General features: G+C 45.0%; 1 protein-coding gene across 25 annotated transcripts in view; it reads left to right on the forward strand.

Moving 5' to 3' along the window:
* dst (dystonin) overlaps nucleotides 1-23,520 on the forward strand; it is a 188,399-nt gene that overhangs the window by 136,934 nt on the left and 27,945 nt on the right. For 22 of the 25 annotated variants that reach the window (XM_082970559.1, XM_082970556.1, XM_082970565.1 and 19 more), the window contains 21 exons: nucleotides 184-340; nucleotides 1,468-1,594; nucleotides 2,211-2,261; nucleotides 2,767-3,002; nucleotides 3,277-3,406; nucleotides 3,839-4,038; nucleotides 4,282-4,783; nucleotides 4,984-6,452; nucleotides 15,399-15,557; nucleotides 15,829-15,999; nucleotides 16,268-16,437; nucleotides 16,917-17,076; nucleotides 17,295-17,621; nucleotides 17,837-17,921; nucleotides 18,002-18,243; nucleotides 19,914-20,120; nucleotides 20,808-20,927; nucleotides 21,238-21,345; nucleotides 21,581-21,799; nucleotides 22,030-22,233; nucleotides 23,016-23,247. In XM_082970559.1, the coding sequence (XP_082826685.1) occupies nucleotides 184-340; nucleotides 1,468-1,594; nucleotides 2,211-2,261; nucleotides 2,767-3,002; nucleotides 3,277-3,406; nucleotides 3,839-4,038; nucleotides 4,282-4,783; nucleotides 4,984-6,452; nucleotides 15,399-15,557; nucleotides 15,829-15,999; nucleotides 16,268-16,437; nucleotides 16,917-17,076; nucleotides 17,295-17,621; nucleotides 17,837-17,921; nucleotides 18,002-18,243; nucleotides 19,914-20,120; nucleotides 20,808-20,927; nucleotides 21,238-21,345; nucleotides 21,581-21,799; nucleotides 22,030-22,233; nucleotides 23,016-23,247 (5,276 nt within the window). The remainder of the gene's footprint in view (nucleotides 1-183; nucleotides 341-1,467; nucleotides 1,595-2,210; nucleotides 2,262-2,766; nucleotides 3,003-3,276; nucleotides 3,407-3,838; nucleotides 4,039-4,281; nucleotides 4,784-4,983; nucleotides 6,453-15,398; nucleotides 15,558-15,828; nucleotides 16,000-16,267; nucleotides 16,438-16,916; nucleotides 17,077-17,294; nucleotides 17,622-17,836; nucleotides 17,922-18,001; nucleotides 18,244-19,913; nucleotides 20,121-20,807; nucleotides 20,928-21,237; nucleotides 21,346-21,580; nucleotides 21,800-22,029; nucleotides 22,234-23,015; nucleotides 23,248-23,520) is intronic. The other 3 variants (XM_082970566.1, XM_082970569.1, XM_045710380.2) reach the window with 1 other exon arrangement.

A 23,520-nucleotide genomic window follows, 5' to 3' on the forward strand; every position in this document is an offset into this window, starting at 1 on the left:
AAGATGACGGTTGCAGAGCTAACTGCTGGTCCTCATGTGTAGGTTACTGTGGGAATACTTCTCATTTGACAAAGGATACACATTATTGTTTTCTCTTGCCTGTTGATAGTCTTGTTTTGGCATATTTGATATGTCTCTGTAATGTGATGTGCCTGTGCTTGTCTTCTCCCTTCTCTGACACAGAGAGGAGGAGGTGTCTTCCTGCCAGGACCAGCTGGGAGACTTCAGGGCTGCAGCCGGAGCTCTCAGGACGTGGCTGGAGGAGACGACAGAGAAAGTCCCTGTGGTTCAGCCAACCAGCAGTGAACAGAGTCTAGCAAAGGACCTGCAGAGAGTCAATGTAAGTCAGCAGACAGTCTAGTCTTGTATTAGCTAGGCTGGAAATGGTATGTTCTACCCAATGATGAATACAAACCCTGGATTGCTGAAGCCATGTATTGGCCATTGAGATGCTTTGAAGCCACCATATTGGGACTCCCCATTAGGAGCAGGAATTCTAAAATGTCAATAAAATGTTTCAAGGACAAAATTCATTGTATTTAAACATTGTTTTGTTGTAGTGGGGACAGTAACATTAGTAATCTCAAAATATTACTTAAAGGAAAATGGTTTCATATAATTTGTATTTATTTTTATGTTTAGCTCACATAATATAATTTAAAAGTATGCATTAAGGTGTCCGTAATAGAATAAACGTGTCAAAAACAAATGTAGACATTAATAAATGCATTTCTATAGCTTCCTAAATATTTTCTACAATGTGGGGGAGTGTCAACATGGAGACACGCAGCGTCCCCTGTCAGCCATCTAGTGTATATGTAAATCGTTGGTTCTACCCTGGTTCTTAGTGCAAAGAAGGACAACTGCATAGACCAGGTGAATGTGCAACTTGTTCTTCAAATGGCCTTGATAGAAAAGTTGAAATAACTTATGTTCTCAAGTCACAGGCTTGGCACTAAATGTGTTTTGTAACGGAGTAAGAGAAGTGCGGTGCGATATATTACTGTTTTGTCCTCCCTAACTTCACAGTAGTTTCCATGCCAAAGTAATACAAGGATGTGAAGTGTTTTACATAGGAGTCGTGACTCCCTGCCAGAAAAAACGTCCAATCTGATATGAACTGGTAGAGTGTGTGTCACTGAAAAAACAATTAAAGGCAAGAAGAGAGTAACGAACAATAAGAAAATAGGTCAAACGTGAAAGATTAAAACACAAATCCCTCGATGCTTAATAACACATTGGCATATTGAATAATTTGTGTCACGAGAAAAAGCACAGATTAAAATGAAATGCGTTTTTGTCTCGATGTTGCAACGCTCCAAATATCCTTTGTTTGGCCCTGCCTCTAACAATAAACACTCAAGACATAATCATTCAGTGTTCTCTCAATGCAGGTATGAAAATTGCAGCCCTATTCTGGATGGCGTTGTGTAAACTATGTTATTGGTTTGATTGATCTCTTCTCAGGCTCTAATGGAGGAATGGACAACCAAAGGCTCTGCTGTCCAAGATATAAATAGCAAAGGATCTGCACTATGTAGCCTCATCAGTGTTCTCACATCACCAGCCAAGACCAAGATGTCGCATAAGTCAGGTACGCTCAAAATGTTTGACTCCCTCGGAGAAGATTGGGTAGTGTTCAATAATGAGAAAACAATGAAACGGAGAGATTCATTGTTGATTGCAACACATTTTGCTACACTGTACAGATGTAGGATCTTAATTTGATCACCCTGTTCCTTGAGAACTTTCCTGCAATACTGTATTTTAGGTTTAAAAGGGCTTCTGAAGTTTGTAATTCCCCCTTTGAAATTTCAGACTTGATTTTGCCTTACAAAAACATGTGTCAGCCCCTACAAAAATGTCCATTAATTATAATCCACAGAGTAATTCACATTTTCTGCAGGATTGTTTTCCTCTGTAGCAAACTGGCTTCTTCTTTGAGGTTTTAGGCTAGGTTTCTGTATAAGCACTTTGCGACATCTGCTGATGTAAAAAGGGCTTGATAAATACATTTGATTTGATGAGTGGCTCAAATTAAGATCCTACATCTGTACGCTACAAAACATGATCCTGATCTAAATGTAACCACACTGATCATACAGTACAATGATCTTTTCCATGTATTAAACACCCCAATAGAGTTTTGTTTTCTTTTGACATTTGTACTTAACAAATAAGATCTTTTGTTTTTATTGTTTTGCAACCAGCTGTTACTAACAGTGATGGCCCAGGAAACCATGCCTACCTAACCAATAAAGGTAATTTTTCTCTATCAGTATATCATGTTAGGAATGTATAAATACAGTGTTCCAGACCTGTACATTATCATAACAACATATCAACTCATCATCACAAAGGTACATTTAATGGCTTGTTAGGTTGAAATGATCTGTTTGAGGTCTTGGTTTGATCTAAAGGTCGTTTAAAAATTCTGCACAAAGCTGGGAAAGATACTGTACTTATCCTTGGTTCTCCCTACTGGAAATGTCACATTTTTAATGTTCTTTTTGCATTTCAGTGTTTTAAGAACACGAATTCAATACGTTTTCTATATACCTCCAATAATATAAAAAGTCATTTCAAACCATCTGTATTTAGATCACACTGCAAAACAATATAACACAATACATTCACCAACACATTTTTGATGTGTACATTTCCAGTAGGGCTGTAACTACTTACAGCAGTGCCTTGTCCAAGTTATTGTTGTTATGAAAGGTAACCTGTCTAGTGTCTAACACTCTAACGTCTAACCACACACAGAGCTGATGGTGGTACAGCAAAACATGTCGTATATCAACGAGGGCCACAAGAGTCTGGGAGAAGTGCTGAAGGGCCGGGCTGCAGAGCTGTCTGTCCTGGTGCAGGAGGTGACAGAGGTCCAGAAGGAGACAGACACCATGATAACATGGCTGCAGGATATGAAGAAGACAGCAGCATCCTGGAACTCTGCGTCCACAGAGAAAGACACCATGAAAACACAACTGGAGCAGCAGAAGGTAGATTCAACCAAGGCCTCGGTCTGCATAGAATGTTTCTACAGTGTACTACTTGTTGTCATTACGTTTTATTACAGTAGGGATTTAATCCATCCATCCAGTGGTATCATATAAAATACCACATTTTATTCATGGTATGCAAAATGCGCTGTGGGAAGACAATGTTTCAGGCAGGCGCCTCTTGTCTCTAGTCTTTGCATCTCAGAGTGCCTGAGGAGCCAATGGTCAAATATATGATGGTTTTAGTCAAGCGATATATCTCTCTTTTTCTCAGGCCTTTGAGGAAGACATGAAACAAAAGCGCGAGCAGCTCCAGAAGCTGAGAGAGAAGCTTCTCCATCTGATTGAGAAACACCCAGACTCTCCTGAAGCAGCAAAATGGAAGCAGATGCTGTCACAGATAGGTATGCAGCAGAGGAGGCTGGTGGGGGGAGCTATAGGAGGATGGGCTCATTGTAATGGCTGGAATGGAATTATGGAACGGAGTCAAACATGTGGTTTCCATGTGTTTGATGCGTTTGATATTGTTCCATGTATTCCTTTCCAGCCATTACAATGAACCCATCCACCTATAGCTCCTCCTACCAGCCTCCTCTGGTATGCAGTATGCACCATCCCATCTATCTGTTTCCATATGGTTAATTTCTACTGCATCAATGCAGAGTGCTTTACCAAGTGTCAGTCCAGTCCACACATCCGCTCCCCCTTGTCAGTATACCTGGCCTCCCCCTCACCTACAGACTTGGCACACTCCTACAGCTAAACCCTAATCTGTAGGGGCTGTGCAAAGTTCAAGTTGCAGGGGTGTTTTGTGCTGACCAGTGTTTGTTCTTCAGATGCTGCCTGGGCGGATGTGAGCGGGTCGGTGGAGGACAGGAAGCAGTGTCTGGAGGAGTCCAACAGGAACCTGGACGTGTTCCAGACCACTGAGACGCAGCTACGCCAGTGGCTCTCAGAGAAGGATATGATGCTCAGTGTCCTGGGGCCCCTCTCCATGGACCCCAACATGCTCAACACACAGAAGCAGCAAGTCCAGGTACTTCACTATGGGGCATATTAGTTACCTTTGAAAATATAACCACCACGTACGGTTCAATGTCCCTTACTTCAGACGTAAGCTAATGTTAAAGATGTTTTAGTCTGCTGGCCAAATGTTAAGGTGTGCCAGAATTAATCCAAATCTATTAAGATTGAAAAGGTTTAACCATTTTGCACATTATGTTCATTATTAAATACCAGCCTTGCTCTTTATTAATGTCATGTTGACTTTTCCCTCTAGATCCTCCTGAACGAGTTTGACAGCCGTAAGCCACAGTTTGACCAGCTTCACGAGGCTGCTGCTGCTATCCTGAGCACATCAGGCAAGCAGGACCCCTCCTCTGGTGGGAAGGTGGTGAAGGATCAACTGGCCACCATCACCCAGAAATGGCAGGGCCTGACTGGGCAGCTGGGCCAGAGAGCCGGCCTCATCGACCAGGCCGTGGGGAAGTCGAGCCAGTTCCAGGATCTGCTGATGAGCCTGAGCCAGAGCGCCGCCTCACTGGAGACCCGGCTCAACAGCCAGCAGGCCCTTAGCAGTCAGCCTGACGTGGTGAAGAAGCAGCTGGAGGAGGCTAACACCATCTCTGGCCAGCTGAGGGAGGAGAGGAAGAGGCTAAAAGAGGCTGAGACCCTCTGCTCTGAGCTTTCTACCCTGGTCACGGAGGACTACCTGAAAGCAGGCCTAGACAGGCAGCTGGAGGGGGTCAACAAGCCTTTCAAACAGTTGGAGGACAAAGCAGGTTGGGCTTTGATTTCATTTTCCTTAATTTTTTTTCTCTTTAATGAGAAGCTTTAGGCTATAAAGCTGTGGTTTAATGTCTGAAAATATGACTGCCATTGAAGGAATTTCATGATGAGGGAGGCATTGCCATTCTGAATTATAAATGTATGCTTTGTTCCTCTGCCTCTAAATCACATTAATGTACATGCTCTTCTTTAGGGAAGCGGATCCAGCAGCTGAACTCCACCTTTGCAAGCTCCCAGCAGTTCCACCAGACCTCCAAAGACTTCCAGGGGTGGATGAACGAGAAGCTCGAGGAGCAGTCTAAACTCCAGGCCATCTCGGCCCAGGTGGAGACCCTCCGGCAGAGCCTGGAAGAACAGAGTGCCTTGCAGAAGGCCCTCAGTGAACACGAGGAACCGTACAGCACCATCATCAGGGAGGGAGAGACCCTCCTCCAGAACACTGACGGGGCAGAGAAGATGGCGATGCAGGGCCAGCTGGCTACACTGCGTTCCAACTGGGACGATGTGAAGAAGAGCTCGGCTGAGCGCCAGGATAAGCTCCAGGGGGCACTGCAGAGGGCCCAGAAGTATCACGAGCACGCTGAGAAGCTCCAGTCCTGGGTCCAGGAGTGTGAAGCTAGGGAGGGCAGCGTCAGGCTCAGCGTGGACCCAGCAGAGGTGGAGAGCTCCATCTCCCAGCTGACGGCCATCCAGAAGGACGTGGACAAACACAGAGGCCTTGTGGAGCAGCTGAACACTGCAGCCGACAGCCTCCTGGAGGTGGCCAACGCAGACACAGAGACCGTCAGGGAGGAGAAGGCGGCCATCGGCCAGAGCGTGGACCGGGTCACAGAGGGGGTCCAGAACAAGAGGGAGTCTCTGGAGAAGATCTCACAGAGGCTGAAAGAGTTCAACGACACCCACAATGATGCCAAGGGCCAGCTGGCAGGGGCTAAGAAGCAGCTAGATGCCCACACATCACTGGGGGTCCAGGCCTACAGCAACAAGAACCTGACCAACATGAAGGCCCAGCAGAAGAGCCTGGATGGAGTCAACACCCAGGTTGAGCACCTGAAGAGCCTTGCCCAGGGCCTGGTGGCTGATGTCCCCGAGGCAGACGGGGTGACCGACCTCCTACTGCAGGCCGACAGCCTGGAGAAAGAGCACGGCTCCCTCAGCAAGGATGTAGGGGAGACCTGCTCCACCTTGGAGGGCAAGCTGCAGGGCATCGGGCAGTTCCAGACCAACATCCGCGAGATGTTCACCCGCTTCGCAGACCTAGACGACGAGCTTGACAGCATGGCTTCTGTGAGTCGTGACCTGATCACCCTTAAGGAGCAGCAGGGCGGCATCAAGGACTTTGTGGAGAAACTGCAGGAGCTGATGGCCGACACGGCTCGAGGAGGGGACAGCTGTAAGAAGATGCTGGAGACTGAGGCCTCCCCAGACCTGCTGGGGCTGAAGAGAGACCTGGATGCTCTGAGTAAGCAGTGTGGCAAGCTGATGGACAGAGCTAAAGGGAGAGGGGAAGAGGTGGGGAGCACACTCACCCGTCTGGATGAGCTTTACTCCAAGCTACAGCAGTTCACCAACAAACTGGGCGGGGCTGAGGTCAAGGAGGAAGGTCAAGGGTCAGTTGGCATGGAGACTGATGTCATCAACCAACAGCTGGAAGCTTTCAAGGTAAGATGCCAAGTAAATGTAATTCCTAGGCGTTTACTGTATTATCAGTCTTGGTTGCCAACACTAATGGTGAATCTTCTTGGTTTTTAATGATGGAAAAGAATGTCCATGAATTTTTCCATTTTATGTCTCACACATTGGCTACATTATAGTATCATGTTATTACAGCACATGCTATACTATTGTACTCTAGCGGGATCACTTTCACCAGCCCCACCACTCAACCGGATGACATAACCCTGCCAGAGAGATATCATTCTTACATACAGCACTGCCCTAAAGTAACCATTAATAACACATATTATTATGTCGTGGATGACAGCCTCTTGTAACACCTGGAGGAAAATAGGTACCACATTAAATCCAAGTAAAAGCAGGTAAACCGTAATGACACAACACATCAATAAACAAAGTGCATTAGAAAACCATTACACCATTTGACCATTTCAAGGCTCGCACAAAATGTGGATCTAGCATTCGCCTGTCGATCGTTTCAGCACGCTGTGTTTTAGGGACCACCCACTGTAGACATCGGACTGATGACATTTTTCACTCTATTCAACATGTAACATTGGTGCACACTTCCTAAGTACTCTTGGCCAGCAAACGCTATTGGTGTGTCTGAACCCTCCCTTACACCCACTATGCCTCTGTTGTCCTCTCTGGAAATAAATCCAAGTTCTTTTGGGGATGTTGCATTAACCCATTTTACATTTGAGTCAATAAGCAGATGCTCTTATCCAGAGCGATTTACAATAGTGAGCGCATACATTTTCATATTTGTTCATACTGGTCCCCCGTGGGAATCGAACCAACAACCCTGGCATTGCAAGTGTCATGCTCTACCAACTGAGTCACACGGGACCAGTGGTATTTGAAGTTAAACAGCAGGGGCTCTCTAGGTCTCTGCTGGGCCTGGTGGCCTTGTGCGTGACCCTCCGTCTGTGGATCCCTCAGTATGTCGCTGAGCATCTGGTCCAGACAAAAGAGCTCTGACTGGCCCAGCAGCTATTGTGGTAGGTGGGTGGGTGACGGGCGACCCAGAGGCCAGCTGGGGACCAGTGGGATGTTGTATATTGCAGTGGCTCGGGGTAACTGACTCCTACTCCCCTTTCCCTTTCCTTCTCCTCCCCTTTAAGAATGGCCTGGTCAGTGGTCACTCACTCGTTGGCATGAAAGAGGGAACAAGTGCTTTGTCTCATTATATAGCCCTACCTGCTAATTGACTGGTGTTTGAGCATCTGTTTCTCCTCCTATGTGTTTGAAAGAAGCAGACAGGGAGTCTTAAAGTCTGTCTGTGGATGTGTTTAGATGGTGTGTATAACTTTTCTGTATCTACTTCCCTGAACTTTCCCCTTGTTGAATTTAACACTACACAGGGCATTACTTTTCTGTATTTACTTCCCTGAACTTTCCCCTTGTTGAATTTAACACTACACAGGGCATTACTTTTCTGTATCTACTTCCCTGAACTTTCCCCTTGTTGAATTTAACACTACACAGGGCATTACTTTTCTGTATCTACTTCCCTGAACTTTCCCCTTGTTGAATTTAACACTACACAGGGCATTACTTTTCTGTATCTACTTCCCTGAACTTTCCCCTTGTTGAATTTAACACTACACAGGGCATTACTTTTCTGTATCTACTTCCCTGAACTTTCTCCTTGTTGAATTTAACACTACACAGGGCATTACTTTTCTGTATCTACTTCCCTGAACTTTCTCCTTGTTGAATTTAACACTACACAGGGCATTACTTTTCTGTATCTACTTCCCTGAACTTTCTCCTTGTTGAATTTAACACTACACAGGGCATTACTTTTCTGTATCTACTTCCCTGAACTTTCTCCTTGTTGAATTTAACACTACACAGGGCATTACTTTTCTGTATCTACTTCCCTGAACTTTCCCCTTGTTGAATTTAACACTACACAGGGCATTACTTTTCTGTATCTACTTCCCTGAACTTTCTCCTTGTTGAATTTAACACTACACAGGGCATTACTTTTCTGTATCTACTTCCCTGAACTTTCTCCTTGTTGAATTTAACACTACACAGGGCATTACTTTTCTGTATCTACTTCCCTGAACTTTCCCCTTGTTGAATTTAACACTACACAGGGCATTACTTTTCTGTATCTACTTCCCTGAACTTTCTCCTTGTTGAATTTAACACTACACAGGGCATTACTTTTCTGTATCTACTTCCCTGAACTTTCCCCTTGTTGAATTTAACACTACACAGGGCATTACTTTTCTGTATCTACTTCCCTGAACTTTCTCCTTGTTGAATTTAACACTACACAGGGCATTACTTTCCTGTATCTACTTCCCTGAACTTTCTCCTTGTTGAATTTAACACTACACAGGGCATTACTTTTCTGTATCTACTTCCCTGAACTTTCCCCTTGTTGAATTTAACACTACACAGGGCATTACTTTTCTGGCTGTGGAACATCTTGAGGTGGCATTTCGCTACACTCGCATTAACATCTGCTAACCATGTGTATGTGACCAATAAAATGTGATTTGATTTGATTAGATTACCGTATATCATACCACTGCTGTTAACATCAACAATATCCAATAGGGTTGTGTTAGGAATGTCTGGGTTCTACGGAGATGGAAAGGGAGCCAGAACAGTAGCCAGAAACGATATTCCTGCAGTGCAAACTTCATTCCCGTTACACATACAGACCTCCACAGACTCCTTCTCCAACGAACACATGAACCACTACAAGGAGATTGTACTCATTCAACACTGTTGTTTTTGTATTTACAGTTTTTCTCATCTCAGTCAAGTTTCTCTTCGATTTACACCAAGTAGCTTGGTTGTATAAAAACAAGAATGTACAGTAGGCTCTGTATGAAATGAAACAACAATTATTTTATAAAACACTTTATTTTAATAGGAAAGATGTGAGGGAATGTAAATAGAACACCAACAAAAGCATCATTGTGTCATAATATTATATTTTGTTGAAATATCAGTGATGAGTAAAACAGGGACACCCATTACCAAGACTTCTGGCTGGATAGAAAGCGCTCTAAAAGCCTGTGAATGCCGTGAGAGTTGGAGGGGGATTAACCTATATTCAGATTGGGACAATTTGAATGGTTGTTTATGGGCTGAACGTGTCATAGCAAAACATTGTATTACATGTTTCATAGTATAGCATTACACACATCTATCTATGGGCCTCAGGAATTCATTTAATGTTGTACATTCACAAACATCAGCCTTTAGATAAATACCTTCAAATGTCATATCAAATTATAGGTCCAGTAGACCTGTAATGAATGGTCTGAATGATAGCTGGAATTTAAATAATGTACATTTGTGCTAGTTAAGAGGGTTTGACGGGTAACCATGAACCATTCCATAATATGAAATACTACCAGCTGTTGCTGAGCAACGTGTTCCATCCTGGTTGTTCTCACCCTCTCACCCTTTCAGTGTCCTCTCTCTCTGTCTCGTTGGGTAGGCCTGCACACAGACACGTCAGCTGCTAGCGGAAAATCAACGTTGTACTCATTCATGCCACTAGCTAGTCTCTCTGAGAAAAAAGTTCCCTGAGAATAAAGCATCACAAATGATCCCTACTTAATTCCATTACAAGCACAAGGTATTTCTTAATTGGTGTCTTAAAACCGGTTTGACGCTTGGAAACCTGTGGACACAGACTAGACCGAGACCAGAACAGAATTTGATGTCTGCCATGTGAATAGGGGTTTCATGTAGTCTATAATAATCCTGCTCTGTGTATTTGTAGATCTGGTACTTGGTGTATTGTGGGGTTTCATTGGCAGCTGTTGTGAATGAAATAAACATAAAAAGGTAGCAATACTGTCAGTGAACTGATTTTAGGTCAGGGCTCCCGAGTCCATGGTTTCACTCTTATGGTTGTTGTTCAGGAGATCTGGAAGGTTTCCTGGGGAGGATCTGGTGTATGTAGGACTTCATGATAGTTAGTGTGAGCTCAGCTCAGCTGACAAAACCTGCTGGGGGTTGGGGACGTGGGAGACGTGTGAGGGCCTCTTTTTACTGCTTCTACTCAGACATAACATCAGTGTCTCCTGTGAACCTAAAAGGAATGTCAACCTCCTGAATCATAGCTATTCCTCTCGCTGAAGGTGATCAGGGGAAAAGGGCCGTTGGGGAGACCTCATCCTGTAGCCTAGCTTACTCACTTACCCCAGCCATGATACACTCTCCCCAAGGTGGACCGTGAAATGTCCCAGAAGGATCTGAGTTGGTTAGCTACACATTGTTTTTCTGGGAGGGCAGAGTACTTTTTAGGGTGACACATTGCATTTTTCCGTTGTGTGTTGCGATTGTGATTCACCTAAGACATTGAAGAGATTAATTTATTCCTGTGTTTTTTAGTTCCTCTTATACACAAGCAAAATAAGCTTTTGAATTTGTCTCATTGAATTCTTTGTCTAGTCCTTGATAATGGTTTTCGTTTCATTCACACCCATTGTTGTGACTGATGAGCAGCTCTGTTGAAAGAGATTTGTCAGCATATAATGTCTCAAAGAAATGTGGCCCTTCTGTAACCTTTGGTCTGAATAGCCGGTCTTTGTGAATATAGTAAGAGTTCTGTGTAAGTGCTCTCTATATGTTTTGAGGGATATATGCAAGTCATTTGGATTGGTTGATGTCTATGCTATGTCGGTTGGAATGGGCATTTTTTTGTAGAGAGAAGTCGCTGTCATAGTATACATTTTTTTAAAAATCTTATTATGACACATTTGTCATAAATCTCATTCTTAGATCAATATCCCAGTTTACTAAAATCCCATTGGATATGACAAACCAGTTTGTGTGGGCATGGAGAACTGAAACAGCCTTGGTCCCTGGAAAGAGGAAGGGCAAAGAGAGGAACACTCTTAATTCAATGTCTTGATTATGTCAAAAGTATGTGGGATTCAGCTGCTGGATATCCTTTCTCTAAACCCCACAGATCTCTTTAACCACTTATTAATCTCTAGCAGCCTTCCGTTCCCCCGCTTTTTCTCCTCTCAACCACGGAGAGGGCTGATGGTGGAAGGAGTTAGGAAGGTTCAACGCCTCTCTGTCTGTTATCAGCCTTCTGTGCTGCACACAGTTCAATAAACACAAAATGAATTCCTGTCATTATCTCTCTCTCTCATTCCTCCTTTCTTCTCTCACCCGACCCGGGTCACTCACCATAAAAAAGTCACACGTGGACATGGACTTGGCAGAGCTGTCGGTGTTAAATTACCTGGGACCTGTGCTTCCCTCAGCATTCCAGAGTAATTAAGAATATCTGCAGGGTCCACAGCAACCATCCACAGGAAAACAACAGAGAGAGAACAGAGAAAAAAAGAAAAACATTGAGATCTATTTCAGCCCTGCGGTGATGTCACCAGTGATGTCACCAAAGTGGGAGCTGCAGCTGCCTGCTGGTCTGGTGTTTTATTTTTTTCTTCCTTAGGAGATAGAGAGAGAGAGAGAGATGGTGCCAGGACGCAGAAGATGACTAAGAAGTTAAGTCATATGGACCGTGGAGCTAGAAGGGGAGAATTCAAAGGAAAAAAAGGGTCAAGTGTCCGACCAATCAACATGTGCCGGAGCAGCCCTCAGTGGCAGATGTTGCCTGAATAATGAGGGAGCGGGGGCGGGGCCTGCAGCCTCTACCAGGAGGGTGTCTGTCTGTCATTGTAGGGTGAACCACCAGAGATGCAGGGCACCGGCTCTCCTCTCAGATCGCCCTTTGTTTTAATAGAGCCCTGTGGATTTATATCAGGATATGCCACTTTGCACTGAAGCTCTCCCTCAGCCTACATGGATACCAGAGATATTTGAGGGAGAAAAGGAACACTTTTAAGGGATGTTTATAGTGGAGCAAAGGACGGACGGGCAAAGAACAATTATAATGATGTTTTGACAATGGGGAGAACAGCACCAAGTAGGGAATTCTTTGAGGACAGGTGACTCAATGGACAGACTGGTTCTGTGTTGTTCCAGATACCGATTGCACAGCCTGTGTATATTCTGACTGAGGGTGATATGTGCCTGTAGTGTTATTGAGGTCCATTCTGACTGAGGGTGATATGTGTCTGTAGTGTTATTGAGGTCCATTCTGACTGAGGGTGATATGCGTCTGTAGTGTTATTGAGGTCCATTCTGACTGAGGGTGATATGTGTCTGTAGTGTTATTGAGGTCCATTCTGACTGAGGGTGATATGTGTCTGTAGTGTTATTGAGGTCCATTCTGACTGAGGGTGATATGTGTCTGTAGTGTTATTGAGGTCCATTCTGACTGAGGGTGATATGTGTCTGTAGTGTTATTGAGGTCCATTCTGACTGAGGGTGATATGTGTCTGTAGTGTTATTGAGGTCCATTCTGACTGAGGGTGATATGTGTCTGTAGTGTTATTGAGGTCCATTATTTTAGCTGTTTGAATTATCACGATTGGGAGGTCTGTGTTAGGTCTGTGTGTATAGAATATGTACTTTCATTATTTTTGGGGGGCTTGTTGCTTTTGTAGCAAATAATTGCAATGAAACCACATACCTCAGACCACATTAGTACATTTTGAGTATTATTTTATTATCTCTGAGTCAGTGCAGTTGGATTTAAGATGGGGAAACCTCTTAGCAGACCAGACTGCCTCCGCCAGAACCCCTCCTGTGTGGGCAAAGGGGAGGAGGAGGACCTAAACATTGATGACTGCTACGTTCCCCAGAGATCCATCTACGACACTGTCCGCCTCAACGAGCAGATTGACTGTGGCTCCAAGGGCAGCCTGGCTTCCAGGCACTTCACTGGTACCCCACCCTACACACAGCGCATCCTGGACATGAGCAGCCTGTGTGGCAATGGAGTCCTCACCTCCTCCAGCGCGTTTGAGCTCCGCAGCCGTGAGGTATCCAGGATGGAGTGTGCCGTCTTTGATGGGCTGAAACTCAACGGTGACATCATCAGGGGAGCGGGGACGGTACTCTCTAAGCCTCATCTGGGGCAGGGAGGGGAGAAGAAGAAGGAGCATCCGCACCGCCGGTGCTCCTGGAAGACATTCGCCCCCACTAACGAAGGGGAGTATGCCAGTCGCGGTGGCACCCTGTGTTCAGACGGAGTGGATAGGTTGAGCCATGGTCTGGCCCGTGGCAGGAGGGGACGGAGTGTCACCAACTCCCTGACGTCAGAGGAGGACTCGGGCCTGTGCAGCCCCACCGCAGAGAGGGAGCACCACTCTAACCGGGCCTCCAGGAAACCAGGCACCAGGAGCCTCTCCTCCTCTGAAGCCATGCACTTGTCTGGGGAGCTGAAGCCAGGCCGCTCCCTCAGCTCAGGGCAGGAGGAGTTCCCCTTCTCCCCTGTCAGGGACAACATACCCAGGACACTGTACCACCCAGGACAGAGAAACTACCCTGTACGGGAGTTCCAGGAGGGGAATGACACCTGTGTGACAGACCTGAGTGAAACAGATTTGACCATCACTAATGGAGAATACAGGGACTCCACAGACAGGCGCTCCTCAAGATCAAACAGTAGGGACTCGACTGGCAGGAGACGGTCCTCGAGGTCAGCCAGTAAGGTCCAAAATGGAGTCTATAGGACGCTAGCAAGCTACGATGAGCTCCCCACCGCCGAGCTGCAAGAGGACATGTCCTATCAGTCAGACTGTGAGTTAGTCAGCGTGGTCGTCACACAGCCAGAGCCCTATGTGAGTTCTGGGCCGCGGTCAGAGTGTAGGCAGAATATGGGTGTTAAACCGTTTGACTTGCAACACCACGGAGCTATAGAACCACGGAAATACAGCATGGAGGACCTGGAGGACTTCCTGTTGTCAGTGGAAAGGGAGGCCAGCTTGGCCAATGGCAGTGAGCCACGGGCGTACCAAGAAATAAGGGACGACGAGATCGACAGCCTGTTAACTGCTATAGCCGCATTTCCTGAAATGGACCTCATGGGTTTCGCCTCCCCCCAGGTACCCAAAAATAGTCTCCTCCTGTTTCTATCTTCAACTGGGCCAAATAAATACACATTTTGTTTGATAGATATGGCACTTTTTATTAGTGTTTGCTGGGACGCAGACTGGGTTGGCTCTGGGCTGGCTCTGAGCTCGCTCTGGGCTGGCTCTGGGCTGGCTCTGGGCTGGCTCTGGGCGTTCCTTGTTTATCAGATTACATGAGGTCTGAATTGAGTTTAGTCAGTCAGTCAGCCTGCCCTGTGTGTCTGTCTGGTGTGTTCCTACACAGCTGTGCACCAACTGATTTCCCTGCATTCCGTTCTAGAAGCTGCAGTGCTGACCAGTCAGAAATAGGTTGTTGTTATGCCAGCATGTGGCCTAAGTCATCAGCCTGTGTATACAATCAGTCTTCAGGGACTGTCAAAACAATATTAAATACTCAGCTGCATTTTCTCAACATTATTGTTGATTGTGGACAATCAAAGTCCCTAGCTGATAATCCAATATGACTTGTCTTTGTTGGCTCACAAATAACCAATGCATTTCAATAAACTTTCCACTCTTCGAGGTTGTCTCAGAGAGAAGTGGTATAGGCAAATAGAGATATCTGAAAAATGTAAAATATCCTGTCCATTGCTGGATTTTGTAAACTAATGGAATGTCTTATCTTTCTAGGGTGGAAATTTTAAAATGCAAATGTATGGCATGAATCAAGGACTTAAATCAGTCCAATTTGGATAACGACCAGATAACCCTGAAAGCAACTAATGCATTCCTGAGAGCGCTCTTAAAACGTAGGGTAGGAATATTGTTTTAAAGCAACATGAAACACATCTTGTTTTGTCTTTATTGAAGTCTTTCCCTTATGAACCTCTGACATCATCTGTCTCATTGAGATTAAACATTATCTCTCATCCGCTCTAAGTTGTTCTGTGTCTGGTAATACAACATTTATTTTCATATTATTTCATTATTTCAACTGTATTATCTCTGGCCACAGGTATTCCAGAAAGAGGTTGATCCACTGCAGAGCCAGTTGCAAGACATTAACTGGCTGGGCCAAGGCTTGATCCAGAACGCTGACAAAGGTACCAGCACCAAGGGCCTTGAACTTGACCTGGAGGATGTCAACACACGATGGAACACTCTCAACAATAAGGTTAGCTTGTCTTTGGCTTATTAATCTACTTCACACTCTGGTCTTTATTGCTTTTTACATAGGTGAAAGAGGTCAAACTTTAGTTAATGAATAATACTCCCTTGCATTCTTGCTTAATGTTATGCAATATGATTGATAGCTTGAATTAGCTTGATTTGTAACTGTATTACAAATGTGTTATTAGTTACTGAACATTACTTTTACTTGACCATAATAATGACCTCCTATATCATAATATATGTGATGCCTATATTTATATGGTCTTCCATAGATTGCTGAGCGGTCAGCGCAGCTGCACGAGGCCCTGTTGCATTGTGGGAGATTCCAGGATGCTCTGGAGTCCCTACTCAGCTGGCTGACGGACACGGAGGACCTGGTGTCCAATCAGAAACATCCGTCTGCCGAGTTCAAAGTTGTCAAGGCACAGATCCAGGAGCAGATAGTAAGCCACTAGAGGACTGATGAACAAACAGCAGTAGCTGCTAATTTATACATTCAAACCCATTCAGAGAATCCATGTAGGCTTTAATGATTTAGCCGTTCATCTTTTTTATTGGCATCCATTGTGGGCATTATTAAGGGTTATCCTTAAGCTTCTGTTGAATGTATGCAAGGCCATTAGATTTACGGGTTCCCCTGAAAGCGGTAATTGTCCTCGAAGCATGTTGAAAGGGCCTTGTAACTTCTTCGACTTTGTTTGTCCTGGACAGCTCCTCCAGAGGCTGCTGGATGACCGCAGGCCCACGGTGGAGCTGATTAAGAAGGAGGGAGGGAAGGTTGCGGAGCTGGGAGCAGAGTCCGTGGACAAGGAGAAGGTGGGGAAGGAGATTGAGTGCCTGGGGCAGAGGTGGGACGCTCTGCTGAAGAAGGCTGAGAACAGGTCTGTCTGCACAACCACCTGAAATCTTATACCCATATTTTCTAACACTATTTTGTAAAACTTCCCTGAGAGATTAATTTAAGTAACGTGTTTGTCATTTAAATGGTTAATGAAGTTGAGATTCAATGTGGAAACTCTGCTGATTTGATTTTCGCTATGAAAATGCCATCCCTTGCCTCAGTCTTATATGCACTGCAGATTAAGGACAATACAGACAAAGGTGTTGCATTCTGGATAAGTGCCCTGAAGACAGAATTAATCGACCCTCCCCCACCATCCCTAAATGACAGTTGTTAGGTATAATTCTTCAATTGCATTATCTGGAGATAGACTGAGCGCCAGAGGTCTTTGAGGAGACCAGTATCTTGGCATCCAGTATCTTGGCATCCAGGCCAGACTTTAGTTGAGGGAGTGAACCTTTCTCATCACTCTACCTGTCCCTCTTCTTCTGTTCTCTCTTGGCATGCTGGGTAATGTAGGCACAAACAGCTGAAGAGCATTCTGGTTGTGGCTCAGCAGTTCCATGAGACACTGGAGCCGCTGTCTGAGTGGCTCTCTGCCACAGAGAAACACTTGGCCAAAGCTGAACCTATTGGCACACAGACCTCCAAGCTGGAAGAGCAGATCTCCCAGCACAAGGTACGATAACTCATGTTTCAGTCACTGATGTTGCTTATCAGTCTCCCAATCCCTTGTTTCCAGTTTCTCATGTATTGTCGTTTCTATCATGATTGGCATCATACATTTTGAGTTTTTTATTGGTTCAGTATTCACCCCCCCCCCCACGTTGTGTTTGTTTGTGTGTTTTTTGTTTATCCCTCTGGTGTGTGTTCCATGCGTGGTTGTGACGTGGTCAGGTATTAGAGGAGGAGATAATGGGTCACAGTAAAGATCTGGTTCAGGCCGTCAGCCTGGGTCAGATGCTGAAGCTAGTCAGCTCAGTGGACGATAAGGAGCTGGTGCAGTCTAAGCTGGACTCCAGCCAGGCTAGTTATGTAGAGCTGCAGGAGCGCTGTAGGAGGAAGGCTGAGATGCTGCAGCAGGCTCTGGCCAACGCCCAGCTCTTTGGAGAAGACGAGGTGGCCCTCATGAACTGGCTCAACGAAGTGCACACTAGGCTGAGCGAAGTGTCTGTCAAAGACTACAAGACGGACGTGCTGGAAAAGCAGTGTGCAGAACAGCTGGTACTACTACCCTCTCACTGCTCCTCAGGCCCAACATTCACTCATTCTTTAACCATTTACAGCATTTTGAAGTTATTTTAAATTACACCTAGCTACTTTGTTATTTTCAGTTCAGTTCATTTTGTATAGTTTGTGTGGAAAAGTCCCATTCCTTCTTGGTTCCCAATGCTGATTGTGTCAGATGAGTTGGTGGTAAGGTTTTGTGTCTTGTCCAGGCCCTACATGAAGACATTGAGTTGAGGAAGCAGAATGTTGATCAAGCCATTTCTAATGGATTGGAGCTGCTGAAACAAACAACAGGTGAGCCAATATGTTTATTACTACACCTAGTTAATATTATTACGAATCTGAATTAATGTATCTTATTTTACCTTCTATAGGTGATGAGGTGGTTGTCATCCAAGGCAAGTTGGACGGGATAAAGATGAGATACGCTGAGATCAACTCCATGAGTGATAACGTGTCTAAGACCCTGGACCAGGCCCTGACCCTGGCCTCTAAGCTTCAGCACACACATGAAGACCTCAGCTCCTGGCTGAAGAATGTCGAGGCTGAGCTCACCGCCTTCACTGCTCAGGCGCCTGTAGGAGAGCAGCTTGTTCAGGCACAAGACAGGCAGAAGGTAATAAAAGGCCTCTTTTGCTTGACTTTTTGTTGGGGAGAGCAGTTAAGACTAGTTATTGAGTTGCTTTATACAACAGGTGGGTCTAATCCTGAATGCTGATTGGTTAAAGCTGCATTCCAGCCATGGTCTATTCCACAAGTTACCACCACCTAAATATATGATGTTGAAATTCTTATTTACTCTGTTCCATCTGACTACGCAATCCACTGTCTCATCAGCCCAGCCAGGGAAGTTATAAACTTCGTCTCCACTATAAAAAGCATCTTGACATTATCTCCCATTTCTTTTAGACTACCATTTAGTTTTCAACAGCGGAGATTTGTATAAATCTTGCTGTCCGACATTTGCAACATTGTTTCAATATTCAAATTGGATCTCCAGCTGTCCCATAGTAATGAACGTGTTGGGAGTCAGGATGAGACAGAGAGGCAGGCAACATTTCTCAGCTAGTCGAAGTCATGAATCAGCTAACATCATTTTTATGGATATATACAAAGAAATGACAATTGAAAAAAGGTAAAACAAAACAAAGTGCAGCTAGTTTGCAGTCCTTCCAGCTCCAGTTTGAAGTTATTGTGTTAGCTGTGTTGTTGGCTAGCTCCTCTGAAGTGATTGTGTTAGCTGTGTTGTTGGCTAGCTCCTCTGAATAACAGTGTCCTGATGACTGAGCACATTCTCAATGCCAGATGAAATTGTGCCTCCATACATTGTTATGGATGTATCCAAATAAATGTCACTACAAAACAGCTTAAACAAATACAAATGCGGCTACTTTGCTGTTATTCTGGCTGCATTTAGAGCAACTGGGTCGCGTCCATAGATACAGAACAAAAAGACTGAACGACTGGGTTGCGTCCATAGATACAGAACAAAAAGACTGAACGACTGGGTTGCGTCCATAGATACAGAACAAAAAGACTGAACGACTGGGTTGCGTCCATAGATACAGAACAAAAAGACTGAACGACTGGGTTGCGTCCATAGATACAGAACAAAAAGACTGAACGACTGGGTTGCGTCCATAGATACAGAACAAAAAGACTGAACGACTGGGTTGCGTCCATAGATACAGAACAAAAAGACTGAACGACTGGGTCGCGTCCATAGATACAGAACAAAAAGACTGAACGACTGGGTCGCGTCCATAGATACAGAACAAAAAGACTGAACGACTGGGTCGCGTCCATAGATACAGAACAAAAAGACTGAACGACTGGGTCGCGTCCATAAATACAGAACAAAAAGACTGAACGACTGGGTTGCGTCTCTAGCAACCGAACTGATAGAACGAACAACCAGCTGGCTTAGATAGCAACCCTAGGTTTGTGTTGTGATGACATTTTAAAATTTCTGTAATTTAGCAGATGCTCTTATCCAGAGCAATTAGGGTTAATTGCCTTTATCAAGGACACATCAACAGATTTTTCACCTAGTGGGCACGGGGATTCAAACCAGTGACCTTTTGGTTACTGGCCCAACACTCTTAACTGCTAGGCTACCTGCCGGTGATGCCAGATATGTAGATTTGCCATGTGATCCATGTTAGTTGTAGTCTGTCATATGGAGTTATGGTATTACTTGGAATATGCTGTAACATCACATGACTATAAACACAGTGCATGGATAGATAGATTGATGCTCACTGTAGGATCCTCTATGTCAACCAGGCATTGCTGAAAGAGGCCAGGGATCACAAGCCCCAGGTGGACAAACTCAATGAGGTGAGCAGCTCTCTGCTGGAGCTGGTCCCTTGGAGGGCCCGGGAGGGCCTGGACAAGATAGTGACAGAGGACAACGATCGCTACAAGGCCACCAGCGACACCATCGCACATCACGTGGAGCAGATAGATGCCGCTATACTGAAATCACAGCAGGTAGAAACACCACTTAAAGTCACAGTGCCCGACGACGGTAAACAGAGGAATTCATAAACAGAATGGAAACACAGCCCATCAAACTTGCTCAACAAAGGGAACCAGCCCTGACCAGAATGCTAATTTGCATTCTGGGTGATTGGAACTATTAAAGTGTTATTCCCACTGCTTTCAAAACTAAATCCTGTCTTGTTTGGCGTCCGTGATCTTTGGGAGCTTTGTTTTCTGTCATTATTGTTAATTAAACACTGGGAACTGTTGTAGAGGGTGGGTACATTTGCATCTGATTATTTGCCATTAAAAATAATATGCTTTAATACGGACACTAAAGAAAATAGGTTATGGTATCGCTTGGAAGAATCATGGATGAATTGTCCCAACCCCGTGGATTTTCCTTCCCACATGTCTTAATTGTTTTACTTCTGCAGATATTCTTTTACATCTTTTTATGTATTTCATATTTGGAGCAATATTTTGTTACCATAATCAGCGGGGCAACTTCCTGCTTACAGGCATAAACAACAATAGTATTGAAATCTACCAGGACGGGCCTTACAAGCTCTTCCCAGCACCCCCTTGATGCACACTCACATTGGGTACAGGAAGTTGCCCCACTGTGTACAATGACATCATATTGCTGAGTCTACCTTTAATTAGGCCTTTAATACTGGGATGTTTTCTGTGCAGTTTGAACAAGCAGCTGACACTGAGCTAGCCTGGCTTACTGAAGCAGAGAGGAAGATGTTGTCATTGGGGGAGATCAGGCTGGAACAGGACCAGACCACTGTCCAGCTCCAGGCCCAGAAGGTTAGTCTGTTTTTCAAACCACTGTCCAGCTCCAGTCCCAGAAGGTTAGTCTGTCTGTCAGACCACTGTCCAGCTCCAGTCCCAGAAGGTTAGTCTGTCTGTCAGACCACTGTCCAGCCCCAGGCCCAGAAGGTTAGCCTGTCTGTCATGCATCTATACTGTATATCTGTATATCTGCCTGTAGAGACATTGGCCACCACCACCACTGTGCAAACAAATAGGTTCAGTAAACAATGATGTGTGCTGCAGCTGCGTGTGCACTGGGTGTTAGTTACCATTCAACCCCAATTATCCTCCTCTGATTGACCAGGGCTTCTCCATGGACATCATGAGACACAAGGATGCCGTGGATGGAATTGTGAAAACAGGCCAGGCCATCATGAACAGCAAGGATGAGGAGGAAAAGCAAGCCTTGAAGGTAAAAAAAAGTCCTAGAATGGAATGAAGTCCTAACATCCATCTGTTGTTGGTAGAATACCTGAATATAGCAGATCTTTGATAGAGATTTCTATCAGAGACCCTGAGGAAGGCAGCTTGCTGTTGAAATGTCGGTTATCTAGTAAATCAAGTTGAACCCGAGTGTGCAGTTACCTTGCTTTCTTTTTTAAGAAGCATACAGTACATCAGTTTGTTTTACGTTATATTTTTCTCAGGCCAAGATCCAGGCCCTCCTGGAGAAGTATGTTGTTGTCAGTCAGCTGAACTCGGAGCGCTGCCTGCAGCTGGAGCGAGCCCAGTCTCTGGCCAGCCAGTTCTGGGAGACTTACGAGGAGCTGTGGCCCTGGCTCCAGGAGACCCGCACCAGTTTCAGCCAGCTCCCACTGGCGTCCATCGAGTACGAAGCTCTCCGACAGCAACAGGAGGAGCTCAGGGTGAGCCCAACTTAAAGCCTATTAGCTAGATGTATCTGTGCCACAGGATTTTCATACTATTGTTTGTGGAAACAAAGGGGAGTGTCCAACAAAACTTCATAGCACTAAGATCATCGTAACACCAATGAAGGAAATGGACAAAGGATGATTTGAGTATTACAAAGCTGTAGGGGAAATTCTCTCAATGTTTTGGTGTTTCTCTGACTGACAATGTCATATATCCACCACAGCAAATGCGAGAGCTGATTGCTGAGCACAAGCCCTACATCGACAAGATGAACAAGACAGGTCCCCAGCTACTGGAGCTGAGTCCTGTGGCAGGGGTGGCTATCAGGGAGAAGTACACAGCCACAGACCAGCTGTACGCCCAGCTCAAGGCTGACGTCAAACAGAGGGCCTTCACTCTGGATGAGGCCATCTCCAAATCCACACAGGTAACACACGTTCACTTTCTTTATTTAGTTGATGTATCCCTTGTTTATACAGCTAGAAATCCCGTTAAAATAAAACATGTATTTTGCAAGAGAGACCTTGACATGCCGTCAACATCATAGACCTGTAGAGCTTTTTATTGTGTGTGTTAAGGACGCACACGCATGTGAGTTTGACTTTGGTCTTATGACGGCTTATGTTATTTCACTTACTGCAACTGATTGGAGATAAAAGGATGTTTTTAATAAGTGTTTAGGATGGGATTGTTTGATGAAGTGCCAAATTAATGACATAGCTCTAAAGAATTCTGAGGCTGAAACGGCATGATAAAAGTCCTTATCATGTGTCTGGCGGCCTCAGAGGGAAAGGAAACATTATTCATATCCTTCCTTTGAAAACAGGACAAAAATACTGAGGGTAGCGGATCGGCACGTCTGGTTCAGACAGAATGGATTTCACCTGCAGAGTCAGTTGGGTTCAACAGGGTTGCATCTCTATATTTGAGTAGACAATGGTGCTGTTTTCCTATGTTGATTGATTCTTCACACTTTGAAAATAGATGGGGGTGGGTGGATGGTTAGTTGTTTGGAAGTCCTTCCAGGTGCATGTAATCATCATTGCTGTAGTAGATTGCTCATTCTTGTGGCTAAATGATTAAGTCTCTTAACCCTTAGTATTACACAAAATAAAAGCACTTTGGATAAATACAAGTGCTTAATTTGATAATTAGATGTAGATTGTTTAGATCCCGGCAGCCAGTTTGACCATGTCAATCTCCTCCCAGTTCCATGACAAGATCGAGCCCATGCTGGAGTCCCTGGAGCGGATCGCTGAGCGCCTGCGCCAGCCTCCCTCCATTTCTGTGGAGGTGGAGAAGATCAGGGAGCAGATCACTGAGAACAAGGTTGTGTCGGCGGACCTGGAGAAACTGCAGCCGTCCTACGACACGCTCAAGCAGCGCGGCGAAGAGATGATCGCTCGCTCAGCGGGAGCTGACAAGGACATATCTGCTAAAGGTATTGTCTGCTGTTTCCCTGTACCTATCATTGGGGGAAAGGCTTGTTAGCACCATGATGTTTGGAAACACTGTACATAACTGTAGCCTCACACTACTACAGCTGTACTTCTACATTAGCTGCCAATAGCTGTACTTCTACATTAGCTGCCAACAGCTGGACTGCTACATTAGCTGCCAATCAAAATCAGCTGAAGTTCTCTCTCCAGCCAAATACATGAGTTAGCTAAAGACCTAGCCTCAAGCTGCCAGACACCACACCATATTACAGAAT

This window comes from Salmo salar, chromosome 28, assembly GCF_965601325.2.
Source record: "Salmo salar chromosome 28, fSalSal1, whole genome shotgun sequence".
Taxonomy (NCBI): domain Eukaryota; kingdom Metazoa; phylum Chordata; class Actinopteri; order Salmoniformes; family Salmonidae; genus Salmo; species Salmo salar.